Genomic DNA, 12,642 nt, shown 5'->3' on the forward strand with positions numbered 1-12,642 from the left:
GTGACCAGACAAGTACAAAGGCAAGTGAAGGCACCGACCTCCGCACTTCTATTCATAAACCAAATTGCAAAATTAGCATAATAACAAGAGTTCACAGTCTTTGGGGAGAAAAATACATATTCAATAGTGGATCTACCCCTGTAAACTTAAACATACAAATTCATTAGTATATCTGCTCCTGCAAAACAAACACCATACATTAGAATGGGGGTAATTCTGACAACTAATTAAAGCTAACTTTGTTTGTAAGTCCAGTTCTTTTGAAAAAAAAAGTGATTTCAAAATAAACTTAACAACCACTTCATTTACCGATTTAGCTCTTAAAACTTAGAATTTAATTCGGTTAGTCAAATAATGTACCGTTTTATCAAATCTAATACCTTACGGGCGTAAACATTAAAAAGTTCGGACCAACTGACACATGACCAACCCTCCCAGCTACAAAAACATCATTGCTATAAATGTTGTAATTGTTTGTTTTCCGTATGTCTTTTATTTAACTTACAGATGAAAATTACGATAGCAGTGGCCATTGTTTTGGCTTTTATGCAAGTTCGGTTATTGGTGGCTACAGCTGCAGTTTCACCTGATCCGGGAATGACGTGTAACTCTTGCTGCCAGGGCCCAGCCGGTATACCGGGAATCCCTGGATCTAATGGGAACCATGGTCAAGGACTTGTAGGCCCCAGAGGTGATGCTGGCTCTCCTGGTGAGGTAGGTCAACCCGGGGTTAAAGGAGACAAGGGGTCAGATGGACTGGGTGGTGAGCCAGGCGCTAAAGGTGATCATGGACTGAAGGGAGATCAAGGATTCGGTCAACCAGGGAAACAAGGACCTCAAGGTCTGCCTGGGATGAATGGTCTGAAGGGGGAGAGCGGTGAACCTGGACCAGCTGGACAGACTGGTGAAGCAGGTGAATGTAGTACGCGACGGTCTGCCTTCACTGCAGTGAGGAATACCTACTTCCTCCCTCCATCCGCCTATGATCCTCTGCCCTTTGAAGAGTTATTGTTTTCAGAGGAAGGGACTGATTTCAACTTGAATAACGGCACGTTTACGTGTAATGTGCCTGGGGTATACGTATTGATGTTCTCAGTCAATAAACCATCAAGTGAGTCTAACCTATATGTCAACCTGATGAAGAACGGTAACACCATTGTTACAGGGTATGTGAACGATGCAGGTTATCATCAAGTGAGCAGCAGTGCAGTGAATCCCCTGCACTATGGAGATCAAGTTCACTTAGCTGTACACGGTCCAGTATATAGTAACTCTAACCATTACACGTCTTTCACTGGATTCCTGCTGTACGAAATCTAAATCAAACATACAAACACACGGAAACGTTTAAATGTTTTAGACAACGATTTAAATAAACTAATATGCAACTATATAGTTTTTACAAATATAATAATAATGAGTTAATCGTGGAAAATCGAACGTGTGTTTAGATGAATCGAATAAAATTACTTTATTATTAATTGTTTTATTATTTGCAGGACAATAAGTATGGAAAAGACGTTTTATTTGAACACTTGATTTTGCAAACGTGTATTGTGACAAGAACTTTCAACGTGTTTTTGTCACATAAACAGTGCTATAAATATCAGTTCATCCCTTTTTTGAGTTTATTACATTTTCGGTAAAGTTTGAAATTTCTGCAGCCTGTAATTCCGTCCGAGGGTGCAATGATGAGTCCTTGAAACCATGATGAGTCCATAAAATGCAAAATGAAACTACGCAAGAAAAACTGACAGTTTATTAAACAGTAAATACAAAACTTCAGATTCCTTGATACAGACTCAGACTTATAATTCATTGTGGCCTCCGATTGTGCCGGCAATTTTATTTCAAACATTTTAAATTGGTTGAAAAAGCTGTACCCTGTTAAGGCAACAAAATACAAATAATTCACCTAACAACTGGTAACAGTTGTCTTCGGTTGATATGTTCGTTAATGTACAATAGTTATGATATTAAACTAACGACAACTTGTGATCAAAAAGAACTTGCGTTGTAAAGTTACCAGAAAACATTTATTTTGTGTCGCTTTTTGAACACGTTTCGATATGGAGAAATATTTAATTTTTCGTCGTGGTTTGAGCGTTTCTTTGTTTTCACATGAGAAAGCACTTTTGTTTAATGCAGATGAAACATTGGGTATTCGTTTTGAATTACTTTCGTATAAAACGTTTGATAACATGTCAAAGAGGGGAAAATATATTACACTTACAGCGATTCGTTAAACCGTCACATCGGCATGAAACCAATACACCATCTTAGTGTGAATTTGGAAAATAAAAATTTCCTCACTTCGACCGTGACTTAATTATTCGGAATATTAGCTGATTACACAATGTCGTATTTTACCTTACACAGAAAGGTTTCGTTGACAGTAATATTGTGACCCACTCTGTGATTTTTGTTAGAACTATATTTGCATGGTATAGCCTGTTGGGGGTAAAAAATATTCTTATAAAATAGCACTATATATAAGCTTTAATATGATGCATAATGTTAACATATTTCCAAGAAGTAAATCAGACATTTTAATAAATAACCTGAGCACATGCAAATTTATTAAAAATGGGGTCGAGTTTAAAGGGTTAAAGTCACCTGAAAATATAATTTGTTTTTCTTCAACCATTAGAGTATATGTTAATGAACAATAACATAATTTGTTGAGTTATTGTTTGTAACGATTTACATGTTAAAAAAATAGATAAATTTGTTTGGGGTGACTCCGCCTACCCCTTTTGTGACGTCATCGAGGCAGACTTTGCCTCGATCGTACATTGAACACACGTACGTGCAATTACATGCAAGTTCTAGTTTTTACGTTTCGAAAAAAGGTTTATTTCTTGCAATGTCGACCACGTGTATTGCTGCTGGAGGCAGCAAAATAACTAAAAATGGGGTCAGTTTGCAAAGTGGTTCGGTCCGACGTCTTTTCCAGCGCTGTGCAGCAAACACTTTGAGCCGTCCTGCTTCAAATATCGCGCCTCGATTGAAGTCACGAACAGCGCCCTCTCGGGTCGGGCCTACTTTTAAATTTGTTAATTATGAAAACTAAAATTATAGAACCTTAGTTCTATAAACGCTAGAATACAAAGCATTAGTATATTACTAGATACTTGTATTTCTACAAAGCACGTTTTTGTTAAATTTAACTATAATCCATTAAGTGTACTAGACGTTAAGATATATTGCATAGTTTTAGAAATAGTGGTATCACTTGAATGTTTTAAATACATTGAAGGAATGAACATTAAAGCCGATATCAATTGATTGTTTTGGTTTTTGTGTTTTGCGTATTTAATTGATATTGAACTAAAATTATTGGTAAATACAATTTGCAAGCTGAACTAATTTTCCTAACACTGTTTTACTAATTTTTGTCAAAATCTACAACACCTCAGAAAATAAAATTTAAGGGAAACTTTTTACCGTTTTACCTTCAAACATTGCAAGTTAACCGTAAATCAGGGAACATTGACTTTGCGTCCTTCTACAAAAAGTACACAAACCCTAGAACTTGTCAGTGGGAAGTGAACAGGGAATGGGTTTAAATAACGTAGGAATGGGTGGCCCAAGCATTTTGGCCGGGATTGTAGCACCCGTTGTCGAAGGAACAAAACTCGGCTTATTTGACTGGCGACAGAACATGTTGTTTTCTTTTTGCTTCCGAAAAACTGCAAACAAACGAAATGACCTGGCCCCTGTTGCCTTCCCCCAGGCTGGTAGGGGCCGCGGTTAACGAAGAGCCGGAGTGCTATTGATTTTTCCTCGGAGATTCTGATATCAATACGGTTTGAAGCAGATTGAATCAAGAGAGGGTGCTTTCAGAATTAAGAAACGACCGTGGTCACCGCTCACTGTAAGAAGAGGAAACTATCTCCAAAGGACCAAAATCCCCTGCCACTACAAGGGCCAAGCGCAAATCCCAGGACTAGACGCCCGGATGGGTTGCCAGGGTCCCACGGAAATCAGTGCTGCCGGAGATTCTTTCCCATGTTTGGGAATAACATGGGCTGAGTGAGGGTGATTTAACAGAGGGCGCTATCACAAGTAGTTTGTAACAAGTTTGCAGTATAAGGGGGTAGGGAATTTTTTGAGAACAAAATCTCCTGACACACCGAAGAGCTTTCAGAATTAAGAAACGACCATGGTCACAGCTCACTGTAAAAGGATGAAACTATCTCCAAGGGACAGAAATATCATGCCACTACAAGGGCCACGCGCAATTCTCCAGGACTAGGCGCCCGGATGGGTTGCCGGTGTCTCAGTGAAATCAGTGCTGCCGGAGATTCTTTCCCCTGTTTGAGACACTAACATGGGCTGAGTGAGGGTGATTTAACAGAAGGCGCTATCACAAAAGTAGTTTGTACAAATTTTGCCGTATAAGGGGGAGGGAATTTTGGGAGAACATAATCTCCTGACACACCTGCCTATAATGGGGAAAGAATCTCCGGGGACAGATTTCCATTAAAAACACGGGCCCAAGGCGGAATCCTGCCTTACGTGTTAAACAATCAAAATGACTTCAATCTCATCCAAAAGTTGTAAAATAGTAAATACATTTTGTTCGCAATGTGTTCATTCGATTTTCTTTTTTACTCCATTGTACATTCTTGGTTCCCAAAAAGCATTTGTGCGTTTAAGTGGTAGTAGACTCTGGGAAAACAAAGGATACAACTGAAAATCATTTTAAAATTACCCTTTAAGGACAAAGGCTGGACACATTAGGAAACTTTCAAGCACTATAGTGAGTCTTTCCACTTGGTGTATCTCAACATATTCTGAACTTAACAGACCCGTGAACATTAATTTGAGCTCAATTGGTCGTCGAAGTTGCGAGAGAATAGTGGGAAGACACCCCTTGTCGCACAAGTTGTGTTCTTTAAGATGCCTTGAATTTGAGACCTCAACAATTCAAGAAAGTACTTCTTCTCAAAAACTAGTTTTCTTCAGAGAGAGCCGTTACTCACAATTTTTTTTATACTTTAACATCTCTCCATTGCTCATTACCAAGTAAGGTTTTTATGCTTACAATTATTTGTTGAATTTTGAAAGGTATTAGAAAATGCTTCAAAACAACAGAATTTAGCCATTAACTTATGGTTTGGCGTAACGTACCCCAGAAAAGGTGTCTTCAAATTAGAATCCTCAGTTTGTTGAAAAAAAGTTGTTAAAGCTTGACTTGAGTAGTATAGTAAAACGTTCGTGTAAAAAGCAATACACAACTGGCCTTACAAAATACATTAAAATTGACAATGTATTTTTTTGTTATTTGACCTCGTTTGAGGTAACAATTTAATTTAAAATTTAATCAATGTCTGTTCAATGATAAAAAGCGAAATTGCCGTGGGAGTTTCGAGCCAAGGGGGCAATGATGTGTCATAGAAACAATTAGGTGAATATTTTTGCTCGAATAAGATGAAAGTGTTATGTTTATTTAAACAAAACTAACTTCGGTGTGCTAGTGTAGTCAACACATTCACTTTGCTAACCAATCGGGCACTTCGAGCCGGATGGTGGCGCATTACTTCTTCCTTTTAATTTGTTTAAGTTTACAGATTTTAGTGATTGGTAACTGTTAATGTAATCATGTGATCAATATGTTTTTTGGATTGACAAAAAGTGATCAGACAGAAACAAAATCACACTACAATTGCACGCACGTTAATTTCCCCCAGCTGATGGCTCTGTGGTGCCCGGAAGCTCAGTGGTGACCTTATCATCATGAGACTTACACGGTCTATTGGAGGGAAATGGTTGATCACCCTGGGGAGCCCCATGTGATTTGACGTAACATTTGAAATAATATTCACAAACTGGGGGGGGGGGGGGGCGGGGGTCGAACACACACACTAAACCCTCAATAACATCCGAGTATTATAAATAACGCCCTCTGTTGGTGTAACAATTGTGCAGCCTTAGTTTTACCATGGCTTTAATCTCCTATAATTAAGAAAGGCGAGGGTCAAAGTTGTCCGATGATACCATAATGTACGAACGACAAAACTGCATATCAGGAACACAAATCAGCGATACTTCGCGCTATGTAGAACTAAAAGGGACACAGATGACGTTTAAAAGTACGTTTACTTAACAACATCATGTTTTCGTATAGCTTCATGGCTAAAATTAAGTTATCTGAATATTGACCATGAAAATATAGATCCTAAAGAAGTAGAAAGAAAAAAAATTGTTACAAAAAAAATCTCTCCACATCGACCCCTTCCACATGTAACCGTCCATTGCACGCTAATGCATTGCGCGAAATGTTACTCATTTTCACAGAGCGGGTAACTGGTCTCTGGCTACCACGGCGAATAAGTATATGGACAAGGCAAGGAAACACCAGGGCTACGTTAATATAAAGATCACAGGTTCATAAATGTCCAAGTAATTTGATTTTGTGATTTGTTTTCATCAAACATTAAACTAAAATGTATCCAGTCAGTTTCTCATTTAGGCCTGGCGTTCTTTTCTTTCTTTGTATCTGTATGATTCAAAAGTGATATTATTGGAAAAAGTCGGTCTGATTTAAACGGCTGTAAAAAAGGTTAACAGATGTCACGTTTTTGTATTGGTTGTTTGTTTTACTGTTTGCAAACACTTTTAAACTGTAATATTGGCTGTCTTTGCTATAAACTGGACAAAATACATTCATTGAATTTCTTTTTCAATCTATAAACTTCCGTACGAAAGAAAACGACAGTAAAGCCAAAATGGAATTTGGTCCAGTAGAGGGCGCCCCATTGTGGCAGTTTAACCCGGAAGCATATCTGACCACGTGGGCAATGTAGTGCTGTTCATGGACCCCGTGAAAAAGATGCGACATTGGTCCGTTGGCGTAAATAGTGACGTCATCTCCACTATGAGTCTCTGCATCAATTGGGACAAGCGCTGGATGGTGAAAATCGGCAGCCTCTGCACAAACAAAATAATAAAACGATGTTTATCACAATACAAGTAAAATAAGTGTTTACACAAGTTAATGAGAACCCTAGGGAACCCAAGAAAAACTGCCAGTGAAAAACAATTATTTGAAGGTACAAATCAAGTAGTTAGGGTGTCAATGTTATTTTTTTATTTTGTTTTCCAATTTGACCTCATTTGACCATAGTTACGGAATGTGACACATATGTCACATTGGGTGATTGAGCACACACATTTTGAAAAACCTTAGCTGTATGTTACAAGGTTACTATTTACAAACAGTTTGCAATAAATGTTACTCATATGTTATCACACGCGCGCTCGCGGAAATATGAAAAAATGTAGCGCAATTGCGTCCCATGTCGAACTCGACCTTTGGCCTCGTTGGATAAGGGACGCAGACGCGCTAGATTTTGTTCATATTTCCATGAGAGCGCGTGTGTTATAACGCATTTATCTTCAAGCACACTTGGCGTGTGACATAGAACACACAATACGCAGGTAGTGATATGGGCGCGTGCATAGACCGTATTGAATAACCGCTTCTCCGCTATTCGAAAGTCGCGCACATCAATGAAGCGACGCAGCATGCAACATTCCTGGTTTTGTTTCTACGCCACTTGCGCGCACACGTCATGTTGTAGGTCAGATATATGTACGGTGACGTCATATTCAATACGGTCTTCATCACCATTCCATTCTGCAAATCTGATTAGAGGATAAGCGCGTACTTGAATATAACAATTATAAGGTATCACACAAACGCGATTTACGCAAAAGTACATTATCGCAATACGCAGAGTTTGAAAAGCGCAATATCGTAATACTCATGGTGTGATATGGTATGTTTGACATTTATAGGTCCAAAATCGCCTAATTTGGAATAAGTCTTGCGTTACACTTGAGAGCGTACAAGTTAGAACGCACTCAATCGCAAAACTCATTGCACGGTTGGTTACTGATTTGCCACACAGACGCTATTTTAGGCATGTATTTCATGCCCAATGTAGCCCAATGTGACACCGGTGTACATAATTAGCAAATCACCCATATCTATAAAAATAAACGTTATTTTGCTGTAATCTTTTTTCTACATAATCTCTCCTATATACTGATCATTATTATATACACTAATTATTTCATTGTAACATAATTTCTGGAGAAAAAATCTTCAAAATGTCAAGTATATCGTGCAAGTAGGTATGGCTTCTTCGTCAACCTTCAAGAGGTCATGACCTGGTCAAAAATGTATATATCCGTCAAAAAAGGGGGCTATTATGTGACACAGAGTTCACTTTGGGCTTTGGTGGGTTTTTTATTGATAAGGGTTTTTTAATTTTTCAATTTTTTAAGGGTTTTTTAAAAAATGTGACACCGGTGTCACATGGGGCTCCTCAGGGTTAACTCTATGAAATGGCAAAGGGGCACTTTCCCTTGGCAAAATCGTGGTTGCATAAACTTCCCTGTAACTTTGCCAAGTTATATGTTTAAGATTTAAAAGATTTCAAAAAGTCTGCATGTACTCGGATTTAATTTTACTGAGTGGTGTACCTGAGTGGTACAAACCAATACTCAAAGTAATCAATTGAAGCTTTACCTGTGTTGGTATCCGTCAGATTCCGTCTCGAACCAGTACTTTTGAAGCTGTTTAACTCCTCAATTCCTCCAGGGCCGTTTGCATATGAGAGTTGTAAATGTCAAACTGTCATTCATCAGACCTTGACATTTATGCAAAACATTTTGTTGTAATTATAATTTAAATTTGAATGGTTTGACGATGAATAACCACTCACTTATAGAAAACTGAGAAGCTTGTACAACTTGTTAACATTACTTACTGGACAGAATTCAGTCTGCAATCGGGTAACTTAACGGAGTTTACTTTTTGTTTCAGTAAATAAGTAATAAAAGTTAGAAACAGTCTCTCTTTAAATTAATTGTATACTATTTTGCATACAAATGATATTTTGAAAGATATAGCTTTTAATTGTCCAAAGCCTTATCCATTACAATGGTATCATGCAGGGCATGGTCAATTCGGCCACCTTCGTGTTTCAAATTAAGATAGTATGATATAAATTATTTGTATTTGAATTATTGAAATTTGATGAACAATTTGGTAATAATAATAATAATAATAATAATAATAATAATAATAATAATAATAATAATAATAATAATAATAATAATAATAATAATAATAATAATAATAATAATAATAATAATAATAATAATAATAATAATAATAATAATAATAATAATAATAATAATAATAATAATAATAATAATAATAATAATAATAATAATAATAATAATAATAATAATAATAATAATAATAATAATAATAATAATAATAATAATAATAATAATAATAATAATAATAATAATAATAATAATAATAATAATAATAATAATAATAATAATAATAATAATAATAATAATAATTAACTGTTCCCACCAAACCGTAACCGACTTGTTGGCTCGGTTAGGCTTGGTTTTAAGATGGCGGACTCTAAAAACTAACGGAAAAAGTACTGGAATTCTTTTAAAAATGAAATACTTTGAAGCATAACAATCAAAGGCACCTGGAAATAGGATTGTTTTTCTTTTAAACATAAGAGTATGTCTTTATTAACAATAAAACAATTTTTTGAGTAATTGTTTGTTACAATTTATATGTTAAAAAAAAATAATTAAGTGCTTGGGGGGGTTGACTCCGCCTAACCCTTTTGTGACGTAGGAAAAGGAAGATTTTGCCTCGATGCGTAGATAAACACACGTGCAAAAGTACATGTAATTCTAAGACGTGAGTTTGTACGCTGCGAAAACGTTTTTTTTTTCTGGCATTTTTCCGGCAATGCCGACCATTGCTGCTGGATGCAGCAAAACAACTAAAGATGGGGTCAGTCTTCATCTATTTCCTGCAGATCCCAAGTATAGGCGGTCGTGGGCTGCAAATATCAGATTAACTAGAGCAAAGTGGTCCGGTCCGACGTCTTTTTCAGCGCTATGCAGCGAACACTTCGAGCCGTCGTGCCGGGATACACCACTCATTTGACATGACGAGAAGAGCCATTCTTAAACACGACGCCGTCCCAACCATTTTCCAGCTAGTGGGAAATCGAAGAAGGTATCTGAAAGACGTAATGTACGGGGGCCTGACAACAAATTTTCTCTTCAAATATCGCGCCTTGAATTACGTCACGAACAGCGCCCTCTCGGGTCGGGTCCTACTCGTAAATTTGTAAATACAATCAAAACTAATATTTTTAAACCTTAGTTAACTTTTTATTCACATTCCTCTCGTAAAAACACATATTTTAGTGACAAAAGCTTTATTTAAAAAAAAATACCACTTCCAGGTGACTTTAAATATTGTTGATAAAATTACAAAGACTAAGTTCCTTTCCTCGATAATAAAATGACGGCAATATATTTTGAGAGCATAAATTTCCAAGAGATGTACCTACGTTATGAACTGTTTCTGGTTACCGACCCGTTTTCGCGTAGCTCTCTGAAAAATTTTCGGTCAGTGAATTTGACGTCAGCAACTTGCTTCTGGTCATGGTCGCCAAAACACGCTCCTGTTAAAATTTGAGCTCAATTGGTCGTCGAACTTGCGAGATAATAATGAAGAAAAAAACACCTTTGTCACACGAAGTTGTGTGCTTTCAGATGCTTGAATTCGAGATCAACGGCACCTAGCCTAAAGCCCAAGCCAAATAAGTGACACAACCTTCGATACCAAAATGAAACCCTTTACTAAGCCAACATCCTAGGCCTATTTACATGAACATTTAGCCCAAGATTTATGCGGCGCAAAGGTTGTAGGCACAGTCACGTTCCGAACGACAGACGATTGTTCGTACTTGTTCAAATTGGTACATAAAACAACTACTCACCTAAAAGGTTTTCAGTTTCAAGTGGATTGACGTCTTTAAACTGTTCCAAATTCCACACGTACTTGCTGTTTGTCTTGTCTTTACCTGCTTGCCATTCGTCTTAAACAAAACATATTACTGTTAAACAACTATGTGAAACAAATCCTTGCTTGATTGTTTCAATTCGTAGTATATAGCAAAAGCTTCATGTGACCGAAAGAAAATTAAATGTTGTGGAACTATAAAAACATCTATAAAGTCAAGGTTTGATCAAGTGAAACTATTTTGATGAGAGATACTTCTACAAGAACGCAACATTTTAAAAGAACATAAACGGACAAGAATAATTATAAGATGAATAGATTACCATTAAAGACACTGGACTATATTGGTAATTGTCAAAGACCAGTCTTCTCACTTGGTGTATATCAACATTATGCATAAAAATAACAAACCTATGCAAATTTGAGCTCAATTAGTCGGCGAAGTTGCGAGATAATAATGACAGAAAAAAACTCCCTTGTCACACGAAATTGTGCGCTTTCAGATGCTTAATTTGGGGCCTTCAAAATCTAATTATGAGGTCTCGAAATCAAATTCGTGGAAAACTACTTCTTTCTCGAAAACTACGTTACTTCAGAGGGAGCCGTTTCTCACAATGTTGTATACTATCAACCTCTCCCACTTACTCATTACCAAGTAAGGAATGCTAATAATTATTTTGAGTCATAACCAATAGTGTCCACTGCCTATAAATAAGTTCGTCTGGATTGTTGAAGATCATGATCGTTTTTACAAATCCAAAATTATGTATGATGTTATTTACATATAATTGACGAAGCTCCTAGCTTAGGAGTGAAACGTAACTACTAGTACTAAATTATATGTAAGGTATACATCATACATAATTTTGGATTTGTAAAAACGAATCTTTTATTTCAGATTCATTACCACTTTATATTCAAGTACATTCCTCCTATCTTCTATAACTACGCACCATGCTGTCTCTATGGTAATGTCAGCGCCTTGTGGCTCCTGGACAGTTATCGATTCACCATTATCGACTTACCAATGTTTATTTACCATTGTCGTTTCAATATTATCTTTTCCCATTATCGATTCTCCATTACTGATTCACAGTTATCTTTTTACGACTATCGGTTCACCATTGTTGATCCACAAATATTATCGAATCACCATTATCGATTCACCAACATCGAATAGTGGTTATTGATTTACAAATATCGACTCACCAATATCGACTAATAATTATCGATCAACCAATTTTGATTCACCATTATCAATTCAGCATTATTGATTTCAGTAGCTCGGTTTCTATGGAATCTGGATGGGATCAGAAGCTGTTAAAGCAAAATGGTGCAATAGTCATCAATAATTGGGTTTAAGTTTGGTCAGGTTTACATACCGATGAGATTTCGTCCATCATTTCTAGATCCAGCTTTAGAAGAGTCTTCAGGATAATCTGGGTCGGCAGCTTCTCTCGGTAACATTTTCATCCTTCCCCCACCCATTATAACTGGCATAGATTAATGAAGAACTAGTACGTGGCATGGTACGGTAATTTTTATACTAATTCTTCATTAATCTATGCCAGTTATAATGGGTGGGGGAAGGATGAAAATGTTACCGAGAGAAGCTGCCGACCCAGAGTATCCTGAAGACTCTTCTAAAGCTGGATCTAGAAATGATGGACGAAATCTCATCGGTATGTAAACCTGACCAAACTTAAACCCAATTATTGATGACTATTGCACCATTTTGCTTTAACAGCTTCTGATCCCATCCAGATTCCATA

General features: G+C 36.8%; 1 protein-coding gene and 1 pseudogene across 1 annotated transcript; one reads left to right on the forward strand and one right to left on the reverse strand.

The window, feature by feature from the left end:
• LOC139950945 (alkaline phosphatase-like) overlaps nucleotides 1-12,642 on the reverse strand; it is a 446,069-nt pseudogene that overhangs the window by 320,166 nt on the left and 113,261 nt on the right.
• LOC139950956 (uncharacterized) lies at nucleotides 508-1,320 on the forward strand. The gene has a single exon (XM_071949788.1). It carries the CDS (start codon nucleotides 508-510, stop codon nucleotides 1,318-1,320), a length of 813 nt encoding a protein of 270 aa, XP_071805889.1.

The sequence above is a fragment of the Asterias amurensis genome, chromosome 18 (genome assembly GCF_032118995.1).
Source record: "Asterias amurensis chromosome 18, ASM3211899v1".
Classification (NCBI taxonomy): domain Eukaryota; kingdom Metazoa; phylum Echinodermata; class Asteroidea; order Forcipulatida; family Asteriidae; genus Asterias; species Asterias amurensis.